This window comes from Camelus bactrianus, chromosome 19 (assembly GCF_048773025.1).
Source record: "Camelus bactrianus isolate YW-2024 breed Bactrian camel chromosome 19, ASM4877302v1, whole genome shotgun sequence".
Classification (NCBI taxonomy): domain Eukaryota; kingdom Metazoa; phylum Chordata; class Mammalia; order Artiodactyla; family Camelidae; genus Camelus; species Camelus bactrianus.
This window is the reverse complement of record NC_133557.1, coordinates 3,532,858-3,551,468: the sequence shown is the minus strand read 5'-3', so window position 1 is coordinate 3,551,468 and position 18,611 is coordinate 3,532,858. Positions and strand designations below refer to the sequence as shown.

At 46.6% G+C, this 18,611-nt stretch overlaps 1 protein-coding gene across 2 annotated transcripts; it reads left to right on the top strand.

Annotated features, from left to right (window-relative positions):
- Positions 1 to 698: 698 nt before the first annotated feature.
- Positions 699 to 13,502, top strand: LAMP5 (lysosomal associated membrane protein family member 5). 2 transcript variants are annotated; one of them, XM_010972706.3, is made up of 6 exons: positions 699 to 762; positions 1,322 to 1,494; positions 1,872 to 2,003; positions 2,126 to 2,231; positions 3,573 to 3,761; positions 12,543 to 13,502. In XM_010972706.3, exons 1-6 carry the CDS (start codon positions 699 to 701, stop codon positions 12,719 to 12,721), a joined length of 843 nt encoding a protein of 280 aa, XP_010971008.2. In that variant the 3' UTR covers positions 12,722 to 13,502. The 2 variants fall into 2 exon arrangements, with proteins under 2 accessions (XP_010971008.2, XP_074202994.1); XM_074346893.1 differs by lacking the exon at positions 1,872 to 2,003.
- The last annotated feature ends 5,109 nt before the right edge of the window (positions 13,503 to 18,611 follow it).

Sequence of the window (18,611 nt, the reverse complement as noted above, 5' to 3'; positions counted from 1 at the left end):
CTGCAATGACTGATGGCTTCCTTTGAAGAGGCGTCAATTTAACTTTAAATCCCTGAGCTCATCGAGAGCAGGGGAGAGAAAGGGTTGTCTTCAAATGCAGGAAGCTGTTGCCATAGCATTTGCCTCCTCTATCCCTGCCTACTTCTCCTCCCCACAAGCTGCAACAATTTGTGCTCCACCGTTTTCCTTCAGGAACCAGATGCATTTTTCAAAAGCCGGGACTCCAGTGGTGTGATACCTTCACCACTTAATAACTGTACCGGTAAGGATATTGAATAAGTCTGAGGGTGCTATTAAGTTTCTCAGGACAAAATCATCTTTGCAGATGCAATTGCAGCACAGGAAACAGACTCAGGGAGAATTTTATCCCTCCCAAATCTCATTGGCCCTCTGCACAAGCCAAGCCACAATCACTCCTGCAACACAACCGAATCCTTTCAGCACTTGCAGCCGTGGACAGCTCCCTCGCCGCGCGGGCCAGTTCTCCGCAGTGAGGTGACTCGCGTTCAGCCTGCGCGGTTCGGTGCGGTACTCGACACCAAGTACGCCAGCGCACACTGCACACGCGCTCCCTCCCTCCTCCCTCTCGGTGCCCCCGCCCCTCGCTCACCCGGCTCACTCCAGCGGCGACTTTGAGGGATTCCCTCTCGGGCAGCCTCTGCAGCATCACATCTGGCCTCAATCGCTGCTCCGAGATCATGGATCTCCGAGGAAGAACCGTTCTCAGCGTGGACAGACTTCGATTTCTTCTGATGCTGTTCTGTGAGTAGCGTTTTGGCAACCGCCAGGGCAGGGTTCACTCTTTGCAGAGAATCGAATCTGCATAGTAAAGTTTAAGGTCAAATGTGGCCCTAACGTTGTGTGTGTGTGTGTGTGTGTGTGTTTCCTTTTTGTGGGAGTGGGGGTTGGGGGGTGGGGGAGCGGAGGGACTTCCCCTCAGTGGCAGGAAATTCCCCAGAGAGCCACACACCTGTATGGCAATCCCAGACAAGATGCTGTAGGGTCCTGCTTCGTAGGGCTCAGAGCATTGCCAAGAAAGCTTTGGTTTACGAGCCTAAGATTAAGAAAAGGGTCAATCTGAATACAAATTAGTAAGGTTTACATTTTTAAATGTTTTATTTTGATTATAAATTAACAGCAACGAAGTCGGATTTGTTGACGCTAGGTTAGAGAAATGGCTCTCAGAGGGCACAGCAGCCGGCAGGGAAATTTATCACCCCAAAGTCCACAGACCACGATCTTTCCACCCCTGTGCCCAAGACGAGAGGGCTCGCTGAGGCCCAAACCGATAGAATTTTTTGTTTGCTTGTTTGTTCTTCAGATACAATGGCTGGAATCATGGGAGAACAAGAAGTGGAAAATCTTTCAGGCCTTTCGACTAATCCTGAAAAAGATATATTTGTGGTGCGGGAAAATGGGACGACGTGTCTCATGGCAGAGTTTGCAGCCAAATTTATTGTCCCTTATAATGTGTGGGCCAGCAATTCTGTCGATGTAAGGAACCTTTTCCCTCCCAGCTTGCTCCTAGGGCTCCAGGGGAGAAGGGCACACTCCCTTAAGGCCCTGAAGACCTAGGTCGCCCGTCTTCCCCTCTGCGCCCTACAGGCTGCTCCTGAATGCTGCATGGGGGTTCAGGCTTATAACGCCTTCTGCCCGCCCTGCCTGCTTGGAAAGAACCTCTCCCCCGCCCCTTTCTCTGCTTCCCTAACGGCCGGGTCTGCACGCAGAGCATCTAACCGCATGTTCCCGGACCTGGGAGCGCGCGCGCAAAGGAGCGCCCAAGCGTGCGATCCGGAGTTTGGACGCGCCGCCCTTTACAGCTCGCACTCCGGCCCGCGCGCTGAGGGGGTGCGGGGCGTCTGTGTTCCCAGCTGCTCACGGAACAAGCTGATATCTCACTGACCCGGGGAGCTGAGGTGAAGGGTCGCTGTGGCCACAACGAGTCGGAGCTGCAGGTGTTCTGGGTGGATCGCGCGTATGCACTCAAAATGCTGTTTGTAAAGGTAACTGCGGCGGGGCGCGCAGAGAGGGAGTCAGACTCCGGGAGGGTTGGGCACAGGGGCTGCCCTAGGGTTTCCCCACTCAGATTCGCGGGGGCGGTTAACGCTCTTCCCCCGCTCAGCAGGAAAGTCACAACATGTCCAAGGGACCCGAGGCGATGTGGAGGCTGAGCAAGGTCCAGTTTGTCTACGACTCCTCGGAGAAGACCCATTTTAAAGACGCAGTGGACGGTGAGTAGAGGATAGCGCGGCTGGGGAGGGAGCCTGGGGAACTCAGACACAGAGGGCAGGCGATCGCAGGCTTGCAGGCTAAATTCCTCCAGGGTTTTGGAAACGGATCCGGCCTTGCTCTCCCTGGCCAAGTCCGCCCTAGTCTTGCTCTCCAAGGCGGAGGAAGCCGGAGCGCTGTGGAACCGCTGGTGCTCTGGACTTGCAGACGCGCAAGGAACCCAGCCGTCACCCATCGCCTGATCCTGGGTGAGATGTCTCTTGAGGGCCTGTCTTCCGGTGGCTGCTGCAGGATGACCTTCTTACCACTTGTCCTTTAAAGGCTCACGAAGAAGGGCAAGGCTGCATTTTTTATTGTCTTTGCACCCCCTTATTTTCCTTTCGTGCTTAAACTTCAAAGGGGCCTTATGACTTTCCTTTTCGGTCAGAATTTCATGGCCTTCAGCTCTTTTGGCCCTTGGCAGGAGGCCTCACCACTGCAGCCACCCCGGAGTGGATTCTGAACATTTCCTAATTTATTAACCTTTCCTGCCCATCACTCCAACAACTCACCCAGAACCCCCAAAAATATGGTGGCAAGAGGAACACCCAGAACCCCCCAAAAATATTGTGGCAAGCTCCAGTTAGTGCTGGCATCTGCAGGGGCCATCAAAGACCACATTTAAATTAATGCATTTATTTTGTAAATTGTATGATCTACTCATAATGAAACTTTCCATGCTCTGGGCACCTGAATAGTGAAAAGATTTTTATTGAACGTCTACAAGAATACATATGTGATCCTTCCCTCTTCATCACAGTAAAAAGGGCATCTCTTCACCAAAATCCATATGCAAACATTTCCCATAGTTAAATTAGACCGAAAAAAAAAAACAAAACCAAACAAAACCCCTAACTCAGAAAAGGAGAACAGAGGTTGGGGGAGGCCTCCAACGGTTAAGTTTGTGTGCAAGGGTGTCTGCCCAGAGCACTAACAGCAGTCATGCTTTGCTGAGGAAGATGCTTTATTTTTTTGCAGGCCAGTGTGAGATGTGGAAAATCAAGTCCCTGTTCTTTCTGTGTCTTTGGAATCTCTGTTGTTAGGTTTTATATAGTTAAAAGGGTTAGGTTTTAGGTATCCCTCTCCTCTTCCAAAAACAAATTCCAAATTAATACTTAAGGAGACTCCCTGCTCATGAAAGAATGGGTGCATTCACCCCTCTGATGTCATCGGCAGAGCCCCAGCTGGGCAAGACAACACAGAGGATTGGAGGGGAGTCTGGAGCTGAGAGCCAGCTATCCAGCACATGAGGAGGGTTCTGCCAGCGAGAGGGGCCTAACTATTGCTTTGGGCCTTCCCTGCAGCTGGGAAGCACACAGCCAACTCGCATCACCTCTCTGCCTTGGTCACCCCAGCTGGGAAGTCCTACGAGTGTCAAGCCCAGCAGACCATTTCACTGGCCTCCAGCGATTCGCAGAAGACCATCACCATGATCCTGTCTGCAGTCCACATCCAGCCCTTTGACATCATCTCTGATTTTGTCTTCAGTGAAGGTAGGCAGGTGGAGAGGCAAGAGGAAATGGGGGAGGAAGGTGGAAAGACTGAGCTCAGGAGGGACGTGGAAGGGGAACTGCCAGGGTGCCACTGGGATTTTCTCTACAATATCGTGGTGCTGCCTCCCTCTGTACAAAGACTAAATGCAGCAAACTGAGCCGTATCAACTTCCTTCAATGGCTGCTTCTTTTCCCCTCTCTCTTGTTCTTCACTTCCTTCTTTTCCTCTTTCTTTCTTTCTTTCCCTTCTATCCTTTTTTCTCCTTATTTCTTTATCTTTCCCTTCCTCCCCTCCTTTGCCAAAGGAGGAACTTGATAGGGAGAAAGACAAGAAAGTCACTTGGGAGAACATATACAATTTTGATGCAAGTTTCCCAAGGGAAAGTCAGCTAACAATCCCAAGCAGTTAACTAGAGAGCCCTGGATTGGAAAAGGGCCTCTGCTTCTGTGGGCCTCAGCTTCTCCATGTTCTCTAGACATTTCCAGCTCTAGGTTTCCCACCATTTCCATTTCCACTGTGAGTCTAAGGTTTTGAATGCAATAGGTCTGTGTGTGTGTGTGTGTGTGTGAGTCATGAAGTCCTGCTTCTATCCAGCACTTACCTTTGTGGGGAAGGACACACACGAAGCTCCAGGGAGGCAAGGGTCCCGGATCCACTCCCTCTGGGGCGTGAAGGAAGGGCTTCTTGTCAGTCTGTGGGAGCCCTGAAAGGGGACCAGGCAGGATGCAGTGGGGGCAGGTTCAGGGTGCCCGCGTCCTCTTGGTTTCTCTGCATCCCAGCAGAGGTAGGGTGGGAGGGGAGCCCACCTTCTGCAGTTTGTCCAGATCTAGCAACAATTTACACTGGGCAAGGGTAGGGTAAGTGACTCCTTCAGCTCATTTGTTTTCTCATTCTCTTTTGTCTGGAGGAGGTTGTTAAAGACAGCTTAATATTCTTGTTCATTCCTATGGTTAAGAAATGGGGAGAGATTCTGATTGCTTGATGGGTACCTGCCTTTGGGCTAGAGATCCCAGGTAAATATGACCATTTGAATGTGTAGGATATTAGGGAATCCCCATCTGGATCACACACACGTCATTCAATCATCCCCAAGGAGTCCACCCTTCATAAGATGCCCCTCGCACTCAAAGTATACTGAACAGCATTTCTCCCCCCATGATTGTCCAGAAGGCACGTGGGAATTCCTGCGTTAAACTGCCCTGGACGGAATGAGCTGCTTCTTATTCATCTTTGTATTTTTAGCACCTAATCCAGTGCTTGGCACATCGCAGATACCCTGCTAACTTTGTTGAACTGATATTCTGAAACTGTGGACTCAATTAATATGGATACTTCCAGATGCTTCAGTGCCAGGCACATCAGAACTGAATCAGTCTAGTAAAGCCGTGTCACACTTACCTGTAATGTGGCAATATGGAAGCTAGTCCATTTCCATGTATTTTCTACAAAATTGAAACTAAACTAAATGTCAAGATCCGGACACTAAAAAACAAAAAACTGTTGGATTAGGAAAGTATTTATAAAATCCAACAGTATCTTTCTTAAACTGAAACCATTACATATAATTCAAAGTCACTGGACTTAGGACTATTGCTGAACGGGAATTCATTATGAAAATACTAGATCATGTAATATCTGTCCCCAGGGAACTTACCATAGATACTTTTGAGTTTATATGGGTATTTTCTATAGTTGCTAATCACTTTGTTTTTCACTGGCCGGCGTCTTCACTTCTTGGCATTACTGGTGCTGTAATGACAGCTTTTACTAGATCCTTACCACAACTTCACCCTAACCCGCTCTGGGTTATTTCTAAGTTGTTGCTTACAGTCATTTGTGAACGGAGAACTTACATCTCATCGGCGTTAGAACTGTGTACAAAATAAGAGTAAATGAAGACTGAATAAGGAGCCGAGCTATTTTCCTAAAAATCCATGATGCTCTTGGGGTGGACTTTATGACGTCTTTTGTATAAACAGCAGTTTTCCTCCACGTCCAGAGCCTAGATGGGTCGACTTGCAGAGTTTGCAAGCACACATAACTTTCTGAATGCAGATGTGTAAAGCACAAGCAAATTGCACTTGTCTTACCCAGGCTTTTCTGAGTAATAATTAGGATGTCCCCTCCTCTGTGGTGCCCTGGGGCTCAAGCCATTCAGCTCTTGGGAGGAACCTCATTCAGAATCACTCACTGGATCGATGTGATGTGCCTTTGTGTGGCAGGACTCCTTTTGTTCCTGGCTTCTCTTGTCTGTGCCTCTCAGCCCCTGCCCCCAGGGTGTTTTGTAGGAGATGGTTTAATTTGATTTGGTGCAATCTGAAAGAGCCCTTTTGGAGTGCCTTTTGGGGACCTGGCACTAGGTCCCCACCACTAGAATAGAAGGAGGCTCTAGATGTGTTGCTGATGTGTGTGTGGGTGTGGATGGAGCACGCCTGCGTGGGGGGCATCCGGTTATATGTCTGCACACCCGCTGCAGGGCTGTGTACTTGTGCTCCGTCATGTGTGTGCAGGACCTACAGCAGAAGGGTTTCCCATGAAGAGCCTCTTCCCAGTATAAGGGGGTCATGCCTAGTGGTCTGCAGTCTCCTACATGTCTCCTTCATAGATTCTGAGAAAAGCAAGGAAGGGTTAGTGAAATGGGAGAGTGGACACTCATAGGGCCTGAGAGCAGCCTGGTTGGGGATGACGTCTTGATCACGCAAATCCCTTTAGTGCATTGAGCTTGGCTACTACCCTGATCCCTGGCCAAAATCGCTTAGCTTAGCATATCTCTAGCTTCACTGTGCACAACAGTGGTGATCGTGTTAACACAGAGTCTGGTTCATTCGGTCTGGGGGCAGAGCCCAAGAAGCTCCATTTCTAGCAAGCTCCCTGGTGATGCTGCTGGTCCATGGCAAACTGTGCAGAGATGGGGGGAAGGTTGAGGGAGTTTTGAGCTGATCTAAGAAAATGATAGGAGCATGCAAGGCAGTGGTAACACACAAGCCTCACTGGGTGGCGCTTGGACAGGGTTGGGTGAGAAAAGCCTCTCATAGCATGCGACTGTCCACAGGGAGGCTTACAGCATGCTGGGGACTGCTATCCAGAAGGAGAGGAGGGCAGGGGATTTCTTGTCAGGGAGAGGGGTGTCAAGAGGGAGCTAACAGTCTAGGTCTCTGGGTAAAAGAGCTCTGAGGGCAGCAGAAGCTGGGTATTTATCTTATCAAGAGCATCATTGTACGCAAAGCAGGCAGGCTCTAAATGGCTAAAAATGTGTTTGGTCTGTTTTTAAAGTAACTAGATGTGTAAAAATTTGAGTTTGGCCCAGGAAGGCTTTTGAGCTAATGGGTCTCAGCTTGCAGTTAAAATATAAACCACCAAGGGGCCAATCCATAGGGGCTGGCTTGTTTCTATAACAAATACACTTGATGTGGCAAAACTCACCTGTAGTTCAAGGCAGCCCACGGTTTCACAGCTGGTGTTGGGTAATTGTCCTTCCATAATTCACTCCTTGTCGTGGGTCCCTTTGTGGCCCCTGAAGACTTCTGACTGTGATGGGATGGGGGATGCATCACTGGGAGGGAACAAATCTACCTGAGTATTTGAAAGGCTTGAATTAAAGGCAACTTCATGGGTCAGGACAGAAGAAAGATAATAGAACACGAAAGTGTCTCTGTGCCCCTTTGTTAGAGACTCAGGTTTAGGAGGCATTCAAATCACCATGTATAGACCCGGCCCTTCTTAATTCTCAAGGAGGGGGGAAACAAAGAAACCCGCGAAGGAGGTCCTGAGATCCGCGTTTACAGTGGTGACGCTGAGGCTGGGGGAAGTGGGGTACCGGCCGAGGCTGCACTCCTGGTGGCTGCCAGGGCTGGATGGGAACTTGTCTTTGGGTAGCAGGTGCAGTGCTGTTAACATCAGCTGCTCCCTCTGAGCAACTGTTACAAACACGTGACTGCAGGAGGCGCCTTCAGAAAGGTCGTTGGGTGCCCTGAATTTGGGAGCTTTTATTCATTGTTTCTAACAGCGTGATGGGGAGACCCCACCTGATCAGTATTTTACCCAGATCCATGGGAAAAACTACCTGTGATTTAGTGGAAATGAGTGTACACTACTCCCAGCGGAGCGCCCCAAGGCTGGCTGCCATGCTGCAAACCAGAGACGGGTTTGCCAACGCTGGTCCAGAGCGCAGCGGAGACGTGTGGTTTGCTTGGCACCTCCCAGCCAGGAATAGGGTCAGCTGGGTGGTTGCTCCTCAGGGCCTCCTGGGGAAGCATGCAGAGGGGGAGGCTCCTGTTATTAACACCACAGAGGACTGTAGAGAGGGTTGGAATACGGGGGCCCCGTGCAGGGCCGTGGAGCTGGCCAGCTGTGGAATTCGGTCCTGGAACACGGTGTTTTAGGTCTGATTCTGCAAGAAGCAGATCCTCTTTGAGTGTGTAAGTAGTTTATTTAGGAGGTGGTTCTAGAAAGCACTGTTAGGGGTGGGGAAGTGGGCTGGGAAGACAAGGCAGCTAGTAGAGGTGTGTAAGTGAGCAGGTTACCACTGTGGGCCCCTGGGGCTCGCAGGGCTGGCACCCACCTCCGAGTTATCCCACCAACTCCCATCTGCCACGGACGTTGACTCTCTGGGACGGGCGTCTAACCTGCCTTGTAGTCAGAACCCACTGGAATGTGTGGGAATGTTGAATGCAGAGGGGACAAGATACTGTCTGTGTCTGCCCTGGTGGAGCTTACAGGCTAGTGGGAAAGAGTTTATATAACTCTCCCTTATGCTCGCTGTGTTCCTGGCATGCAGTGACATCAATGAACCATGCTTTTATTATCTTATTTATTTTTATGTTTACGTCTTGGTGACAGTATCTGCTTATCTCCAGCCAAAGATCTCCAAAGCCCGCTCATCGTAACAGCTTCTGAGTACACAAAACATCTTTTACTGAGGTTACAGGAGTCCAGAGTCAGCCAAAGGAAATGTGGGAAGAAGGGCAAACCCCTCTTTCTAGCTGCCCTGTCAGACAGCAGAGGGAAGCACAGCCAGCAAAAGTCTTGCCCTCCTTCACAGCAACAGCCGTCGGCTTGACTCCTGGCCTGTTACCCATCTCAGTGCTGTTCGTTTAGGGACAATACAGAGTCCTCACGGTTTGTTTGCCTCAGGGATTAAATGCAACTTTAAAATGCTGTAGTCATCAAACAAAACAAAATTAAACACACGCCTAGAAAACAGAACCTGAGATGAATCAGGACTTCTGTGCAGACACCAGGCTGATGGTTGAGGGGACCTGAGTTGGCAGGCGGCAGTGGACAGTTACACCTCTTTTGACTGATCTGTTTTCTTCTGGTTCTTTCCAGTGACTGGGCTGGTTGTTGCTTTTTCCAGTCATGGACCGTCTACCCTGGGTCTCTGTTTTGAGTTCTCTAGAGCCGTAAGTCCGGCCCTGGCAGAGGCATGAGGGGCCCCAAGGCTGTGGATGTAGATGAGGAATTAGGGGTCTCTGAGCACCCGGAGCCAGATGCTGAGCGGGGCTAAGCCTAGGGGTGCTCTTTTCCCAGGCAGAGGTCACAGTCAGCAATCCTTGTTTTGCAATCTGTGGGTTGTGTAATCAGTTTACTGCACAGGATATTAACCCTGGGGTCCACAGTTCTGTGGATAGAATTCAGGAGGGTCTGTAAATTTCAGTGGGAAAAATTCACGCCCTTATCTTCACTAATTTCTAATTAATATCTAACATTTCCTTGGATTATAAATAAAGGTAATAACCCACAGTGGTATTAGTCATACCTGTGTCTTTGTCACCAACAGAAACCATAGATGCTTTCCTCCCACGTGTTTGTGCAGCTCTTGCAAAGTAACAATGACGCGTCTCACTACTTTGCCATCACAGCCCACATCCTTGTGCACTAATAAAGAAGTACGTGTGCAATTGTCTCCCGGATTATTTAAAAATAGCTGAATTATTTAAGAGCTGCATTTCAGTGTAGTCTATTTCACTTGTCATCTTATGGATTTCATTCTTACGCATTTATAAGCATTATTCTGAGAAGGGGCGATAATTTCATCAAGTGGACACTAAAAAGATTATAACCTCTGCTTTATCGGGTCATGACCAGCACGATTTTAAATGAAAGAGAATAGAAAAGAGGATAAATTATTAGAGGCACAAAGTAAGGATAACTACTGCTCTATAAAACTTTGGTTTTGGTGATGTGTGTCTACATAGGTTCAGGGCTGTAATGTAAAATATAGTTTTTCCTGTGGGTCAAAGGCAGGGTGAAAAACATTGATTTAAGTCTGAGAGGGGAATGTGTATCCTTCTTTTATGGGTTCACAATCTCTTATCTAATACCCTTGGGGCTAGATGTTTTTTCGGAGGTCAGAATATTTTGGACTTTCAGAAGAGAATGCATCGCATCATCCATACATTATATGAGACCCAGGAGAGTCAGGGCAGCCCCGTGAAATCAAACATATGAATGTATCTGTTTCCTGCGGGGAAACACGTGCATCTTTGTGCTGAGGAGGAGAAATGGCACTCAGGGGTGTCCTGACGTTAGTTGAAGCCAGCTTTTGCTGCCAAAGGAACGATACAAAGTACTTGTGATTTCCAGAGCTTTGTGGATTTTGGAATGGTGGAGAGGGAAGGAGGGCTCAGCAGTTCCCCTTTATGTGACCACTTAATGAATGCAGGTGGGTGGGGACGCGGAGTCAGTATTTTTCAGGATAATTTTGACATCCCCTTAGTTTTCCGTGATTAACTTTGACCGGTCCATAGTTTAATACTCACTTTATATTCCCTTTCCTCTCATATTGTTAGTTCACGTTTTCCCCTAAGGCAACAAAAAGCAATTTTTAAAGAAATAAACCATAATAGTATTTCAACCACATTTTTTTTTTTGCCAAAATACATCATGCTTTTCACCTCCATCTTCATTCGAGGATATATGATATATTCCCCATAACTACACCAGTGTTATTATCCATTTAAGGATAATACTTTTGGTACTTTGATTCTGACACCAATTCTGAAGTGTGAGTGTTTTCACCAACCACCATGCAATTCTCTAACACCAGCTGGGTGGCCTACAAGTCAACTCAGTTCTGACACCATCTACCTGGAGCTGCCATCAGACCCCACAGGTGAAGGGCTCAGTTCTTCAAGACTGCCCTCTGTCCCCACTTCAGGTGCCAAACACCCAGGATACCACCTGTTCTTCTGACAGACCTGCTTATGGATTGGAGGTCCCCACCTCCTCCTTGGGTTTGATTAATTTACTAAAGCCGCTCATGGAACTCAGAGAATAACATTCTACTCACTAGACTACTGGCTTGTTATAAAATGAAATAACTCAGGAACAGCCAGATGGAAGAGACACACAGGGCAAGGTGTGGGGAAAGAGCGCAGGGCTTCCATGATCCCTCCAGGCACCATTTTCCCCAAATCTCCATGTGTTCCCGACTGGAAGCTCTCCGAACCCTGTCCTTTTGGGGTTTTACGGACATGATTGATTAGATCATTGGCCATTGGAGACTGAACCCAATCTTCAGCTCCTCTTCCCTCCCAGGAAATCAGGAGGGAAGGCTAAAAGTTCCAACCCTTTAATCTAATGGGGGCTGGTTGGTTCCCCTGCCAACCAGCCCCCAACCTTAGGTGACCTAAGGGCTTTCCTAAACTCATCTCATTAACATAAACTCAGGTGTGATTGAACAGGATTTGTTAGGAATATCCAGCGATGAGTTTGCAGTGGCACACGGAAACTGAGCAAACGCCACAGTCTACGTTAACATTACACAGGTGTCGGTGTGTTGTGGTGAGGAGAAAACCATTGGTTGTTAACAAAATCTCTACGCCAAGAGACCCCACTTCTTTTTTTTTTTTTAAATGGTAAAGCCAAATTTTATTATATTCAGATCTCAGTTCTCAGATGATGGTTACGTTTTTTTGTTTGTTTTTTAAACATTTTTTTATTGAGTTATAGTCATTTTGCAATGTGTCAAATTCAAGAGACCCCACTTCTACTCACTGTTCTCTTCATAGAGGCAACGGTGTATCACGGGAGAAAACCAACCTTCTGTCTTTGGAGTTCTGGGCCCATAATTGTCCCTGGTGCACCAGATGACAATAAGTCTCTTCCCCAGGAAATGGGTATATCGGGCCACAGGCTATTATGAATAAAGCTTCTATGAACATTTATGTTCAAGTCTTTTTGTGTCCATATTTTTGCATTATTTTTGGGTAAATACCTAGGAACGGAATTCTGGATTGTTAGGTAAGTTCTAAGGCATATTTGCCTTTATTAGAAACTGCTAAACAGTTTCACAAAGTGGTTGTGCCATTTCCCACCAATGGTAGATAAGCATTCCAATTGTGCCAAATCATTGTCAACACTTGGAATTTTCAGACTTTCTGAAAGCTGTGTATTTATCTGTGATTCTGTCTATATACATTAGACATCAGTAAGAAGTTCAAAAAATTAAATCAACAATTAAAATGGTGGTGGTTGTGTCTCATGTCCAAACTGAATATTTAAATAAATCATTTGGATATTTTATTGACATCCTCCAGGAATTCAGTAACTGAATGTTGTCCTATTTAATTGGTATGTTTTTATTGCACAGTATGCAGAAATATTAAGGGGTGAGGTCTTCAAGTTGGTTGAGAAATACTATTTCTGAAAAAATATTTCCCTAAAGTTTCCTTGAGAAATCTTTTCATCTCTAGCTGCCTTTCTTTTTGTTGTTGGGACTTACGGTTCAGAATATTTTGACAGGACCTCATTGCTTTTCTTCTTCTTTCCCGTTTCAGAGCATAAATGCCCAGTGGACGAGCGGGAACAGTTGGAGGAAACCTTGCCTCTGATTTTGGGGCTCATCTTGGGCTTTGTCATTGTGGTAACGCTGGTGATTTACCACATCCACCACAAAATGACTGCCAACCAGGTCCAGATCCCTAGGGACCGATCCCAATATAAGCACATGGGCTAGGGGCCATCAGACAGGCAGCCCCCAAGCCCCTCTCCCCCTGGCTGGATCAGATAGAGAAACAAAAGCACTTTCCACCTTGTACACGGGATATACCAAAATAGCTACAACCAAACAGGCCTGGGTATTCAAGTCTTGTTTGGCCTGCATCCATGCTTAAACCCCGGGATGGGGGGATTCTTTTGGGTTCACGGGGTGAAGAGCAGTTGTTCTCTCTCTGCTGGGGATTGGGAGGGAGAGGTCAGCCAGCTTTATGCTCATGGTGGCTTGGCTTTGACTCTCCAAGGAGCAACACATACAACTCAGAGGCGTATTTGGGTCTAAAGTTTAGGGAGTGGAACCACAGTTCTTTTGGAAAGATAGCTCTTAAGGTTCAAGAGGAACATTGGATGCTTTGATCCCTTGAAAACAGATGGCTTACCCTATACTGTTGTCAATGCACACAAAACACAGCCTGACGCTCCCTGCAGCAAGACCCCTGAAAGTGACCTGTGCTTCTGGCTGGCGTTCCGCATGTCTGGTCATTGTCTTGGGAATGTTTCACTGCTCCCTGCATCCAGTGACTTCGCAGCACAAGAACCTGTTTAATATAACTATGCAGAGTTGTTTGGACTTCATAGTGCATCAGGTCTGACTAAGGGGACCTGAAGAAGCAATCCATGTGAATTTGTTTTTCAAAATGAATTAAAACACAGTACTGTCTAATGTTTGGCTGCTTTCTTGAAACAAGAAAACAAAACTAAAATGGTTTCTGTGGCATCCAGAAGCGAGAGGGGGCTGGTGAAGGTGGGCTTTTCATTCCTGCAGGGGGAAAAGCAAAGACGAGTAGGTAGCAATGAGGGGAAGTTGGCTTTTCCAGGTGAAAAATTATGGATTTATTTTGGCAAATGTAAGTAGTGTTAATAATGGACTTCTTGAACAATTGGTCTAGTGTAGATTCTAATGCTTCTTGGTCTTGAGTTTGACATTTTGGATTAAAAAGCTGGACTGAACATGGTCGCTTAGGTTGAGTTTTATTTGAAATAAAATGTAATTTGCTAACATTTCCTAGAAAAATGTACATAGTTTGAATTTCACTCACTTTCTAAATATTCATTTTTTCGAAGATCTGAGGGCAGCTATGGGAAATCCTTTTCTCTGGTGTTAGGGTGGGAATCCCTCCACCCTCATAAAATCACCACCATGTGAGAGGCAGCTCATGAATTATTTCCCCAAGCCTTTAACTGTTGACAGTAGCACATCCTTAGAAGTTCATTGTCCCAGCAAATCTTGATAAGTACCCCTCCTGTTGCTCTCCTATTTTCTGTTTGTTTGCTGCTTTGTCAACCTCAGTTTTTCCTTGCATGATCTCTTTTCAGTGTCTGACTGGTACCAGTGAGGATCAAGCCTTGATTCCTCATAAAAGTTGCATGCTGCACAAGGAACAGGAGATACCTTTGGTGCCGGTGGACACCCCTCACCCCCACCAACGTTTCCTCCACCCTTCCACCATCTGTGATCAGCTTATCCCCAGGCCCCAAACTTGACAAGCCCTTTCCCTTTTAGCATCTCATGTATCTGTAAGAAACTTCCTATTTACCTGGAACCATCAAAGGATCTGGGGAGAAATGGACACTTCGATATATCAATGACTTACTCTTGCTTTCTGGAACCTCTTCAGAAAAAAAAAATTTAAACTTTCCTGAGTTATACTTTGGAAAACTTCATGTTTACTTAATTTAATTTACTTTTACAAAAGTAAAGTTTTGAAAAACAATTTACTTTCACAAAACATAGAACTCAGTATTAGTTTTGGAATTGTCATTCATTCATTCAGTTTTTGAGCACCTACTGAGTGCAGGCTCAGTGCTGGGTGTACAGTCATAAACTTGACAACTGGGAGTCCATAGGGGGAAAAATGACAAGAAAACACACATACACGTATGCGGATCATTCTAAATAGAAAAAAAAAATTACCCTGGTGCTTTTCAAGATGTTTTCTCATGGCCACACCCCTGTCTAAGCTGAAAAATTAGCTCTTCCAAGAATTCAAATTTCTTAGTTCTCAGAATTAAGAGTGATTTTTTTTCCCATCTACAATATGTAGTAGGTATAAAAAGCCATATTACTATGACTATTATTATTAGTATTAATCAATGCACCTTTATCTACATGTCCTAAAATTAGGTCTCAAGATCAGCCTACTTTCTATGCGCTTAGCCTTATTTTTCTCAGCCCTTTTTTAATCTTCAACTAAGCAGAATCAAAGGGAGCCTCCTGATGAGGGCAGGGCCAGGGCCTCTAGGTGGACAGGGCAGCCCTGGGCTCCCTTCATGTTCACTGCTATTGTCCAGCATTTCACGGAGGTTCCTGCGACAGGAACAAGCTGAGGGGTGGCTCATCTATCTGCATTGCTTCCCGAGCTCAGACTCGACTTGGGAAAGAAAACAAAGAGATAAACCACAGATGCTCAATTACCCCTTTAACTGTCATTTTTCTTTTCCACTGGAGTTTTAAAGACAAACGCCTCCAGGCACAAAAGGATGCTGTGCCTGGTTGCTGGTCTGCCTGCCGGAAAAGCCAGGCTGGATGAGCCATGAGCATATTTCTTTTGGGGGAGGGGAAGTTTGATTTCAATTCTGAGCTTGGGTCTTTGCAGGGTCCCCCCATTCTCCAGAAAGAACTCCCAGTGAAGCTGCCGCAGGGGGCAGGGAGACTGTTTTCCAGCCCCAGAAAGTCCTCTAAACTACAACCAGTCTCCAATTGTCCAATCTTTCCATTAATAAAGACTTGGCCAAGCCACGTGGATGGGGGAGTCACTGGAGCAATGTGAGTGGAGAAACGGGAGGAAAGATGGAAATAATGCCCTGAGGTATCTGATGGAGGGCAGATGCACTGGGGTGTGTTACAGGGGAGGGTAGTCCAAACCGACACCAGACACAAACACCTCCCTGGAACAAACACCCAAGGAACCTGACCCAGACAGTCACAGCTTTATTTATTTACACAGATTTCAGTTAAAAAAAAAAGGCAGTTTTCGAGCAGCCTGCATCAGAATCGTCCCACATGGCTGTTGAGAGATGTCAGTTTTAGGGCATCATCCCAGACTGATTGAGAATCTCTATGGTGACACCCTAGCATCAGTGGTTACACTATTTACTCTCTCCAGGTAATTTTGATGCAGCAGCATGACTACATCTGGTTTTAAAAAAAGCCTTTGCTCTGAACCTACCTGCAACATTGGCTGAATTATTGGGCTTCTTTCTCTTCTCATTTTCTCATCTGAAAATCCCCTCTTTGCAAAGTTCTTCGAAGTTTCACTGCAGTGCCTTTACGTCCCTAGTATCCGCCTGGCACACTGGAGGTGTTCGATAAAACGTATTACTGATCATACCTTTCTAGCAGCATTCTTAACATGTGTGTTCAAATTACCTGCCATACACATTTATGAAAGTTCCAAAGGGACCGATGCAGGATTTTTTTTGCTGTTTTTTTTTTTTTTGAACTTGGCATTCACAGTTTTCCGTGTCAGTTTATCCCGAATTCAGAGTATGTTTCTCTGCAGGGATTCTCTCCACCCAGTGAACCACTTAGGATGTTGTCAGCTTGTGGGGGTCAGGAAGATGGTCAGAGTCCGTGAACTTGGATGAGAAGAAAATTATACCTTCCGTTTTACTAACCTCAGATGAAAGGCAGCATCTTCAGTCACGAACATAGGCACAAAACCACCGTAGTGTAAGCAGGACCCGTGTGTGTCATCAGGAGAAGGTACCGCTTTATATTCTTTGGAGATCCCTCAGGAAATCATCTGCATTCCTGATTTGAAATTATGGTAGTTACTACATCTTCCATCACAATCTTGTTATTAAATGCATTATAACCATAACATTAACAAATTTTTGAAAACGATACTTTAATTGGTTTCCTTTGTCAGCCTATGTATTTTGCTCAATGCATTTAAAAACATTTTTTTTCTGAGGAGCCCATGGGGTTCAGACAGCCAAGAGGGTCATGGTGCAAAATTAGGCTAAGAACTCCAGGGCGGATTGGCTACTTCTGTTGTCATTTAAGGTGACAGAACTTATCAGGCTAGGGAAGGAGTCACCAAGGTGCATGTGACAAAGGAGGTAACAAGAATGTTAGCATCAATTCTGTGTTTTCTAGACCCTGGTCTGGCTGGGTGCTGGGGACACATCAGTGAACAAAACAGGAAAAAATCCCTGCCTTCATGGACCTGAACCCTGTGTGTGTGTGTGGGTGTGTGTGTGTGTGTGTGGTCTTCCAGGTGTCACAATTCCTGTGCTGTCACAGTTGCTGGGGCCTTGGTCAGGTTCAGTTAGGTGGATCATACACAACCTTGACGTCCTTTCAAGCTTTAATTTTTTTTTAAATGCTGACAATGATGAGGCACAATTATCCAGGCATTTGCTCTGTGAGAAGCCCTTTCAGGGTAAGGAAATCCCCTTTGCTTTTAAAGCAGTGTATTTTGGTCCAGAAATTGGTAAGCTTTAGACTTTCTCAGGTCCCTTTTTTTGTCCTGTAGGAGATGTTGTCAGGGTCCCACCCATGTTCCCTCAGTCCTTCATGGAGGTCATTTGCTGACAGTTTCTGTACCTGCTCATGGCTTCCCCTGCCTCCCTCCCTCTTCATCGGAGGGAACTTTGCCCAAGTACAGGGCAAGGTGGAAGCTCTGGGAGCTGATGCTCTAGGGACAGGAGATGGTGGATAAATACCCAGCATCTTCACCCCCGGAAGGACGATTGTGGGTTGTCTCTCCCAGCAGGTCTTGGGGGATTGAGCCCCAGCATCCACAGTGGTGATTCATTAATACCCACTTTTAAAAAACCTTCTGTCCCCTCTTTATCTCACTTATCCACTCTGCCATGCTGGGGGAGCTCCCTGAGACCACCTCCCGGGAAGTACTTATGTGTACGTCTTTGGCAGAACCCACACTAAGGTTATCTATTCACTTGATGCAAAACGCACGCATTTTCAAGGCTCAAGCTGATGGGCTTTGCTGCATAATTTGGGTTTGGACTGTATCATGTCGCTTTCACAGAATTGCTCCTGCTTGTACATCTTGTACCTGCATCAGACCAAATCAGTCTTCTCGCTGCCTGGAATCTCATTACTGTTTGGTGACACAGTGATATTCATTTGATCAGTTTGACCAGAGTCTGAACTCACTGAGTTGATAACTTCAAGGAACAATTTTAGTTTTCTAGTAATTGATACTGAGTGTGCTCTTCCCAGTGGGTAACAGGGATACAACCATAATCCAGTTAAAAGCCATTAAAAAAATCAATCTCATTCAAATTCAGAATAACTCCCCATTCATTTGTTTGTGCTAAAGGTGTATCAGAGAAAGAGAAGTAGCAGTGAGCAGGTAGTGGTAGGAGACACAGTGTACCACTTTCTTCTAAGTCCCTCTTCCAAATCTTGGAGTCCAACTCTAACACTTGGCCCAAACCTACGGGGAGCCGTTGGGAAGGGAGACTCCAGGAACCCAGCTGGCTGCAGTCAGCTGCCTTGGAGATGCTGTTGGAAGAAAAGGAGGTGACTGAATATCATTTGTGTCTTCCTGAAGACTACAGCCTCTGCCTTTAGAGTGGCTGTGGTGTAGATGACACTTGTGGTTTTTAGAGTAAGGCTCAGCTCCTCCCCAAACCCCTCCCAATGCAGAAAAGCAGCCGTATTTCCTTCTATTTCCCACCCCTGTCATGGTGCATGCCTCCAGGGCACTCTCCAGGTTGGGCACCATCCCATGGCTTAGTTAAGTGTGCTGTCGTGTTCCCTCTCCACGCTCCATCATACACAGAGGAGCCTCGTGTCTTCTATGCCCTCCAGTGGTTTTGGGAACCTGACTGGGGAAGGTTGCCTCCATCTTTCCCTTCCCTGGCACACAACATGCTAC

Bases quoted from the DNA above. Each gene is read 5' to 3' on its own strand.
- LAMP5 (XM_010972706.3), top strand. From the start codon at position 699: ATGGATCTCCGAGGAAGAACCGTTCTCAGCGTGGACAGACTTCGATTT. The intron at 763-1,321 runs GTGAGTAGCGTT...TTTGTTCTTCAG, and splicing joins ATTTCTTCTGATGCTGTTCT to ATACAATGGCTGGAATCATG. The intron at 1,495-1,871 runs GTAAGGAACCTT...CTGTGTTCCCAG, and splicing joins GGGCCAGCAATTCTGTCGAT to CTGCTCACGGAACAAGCTGA.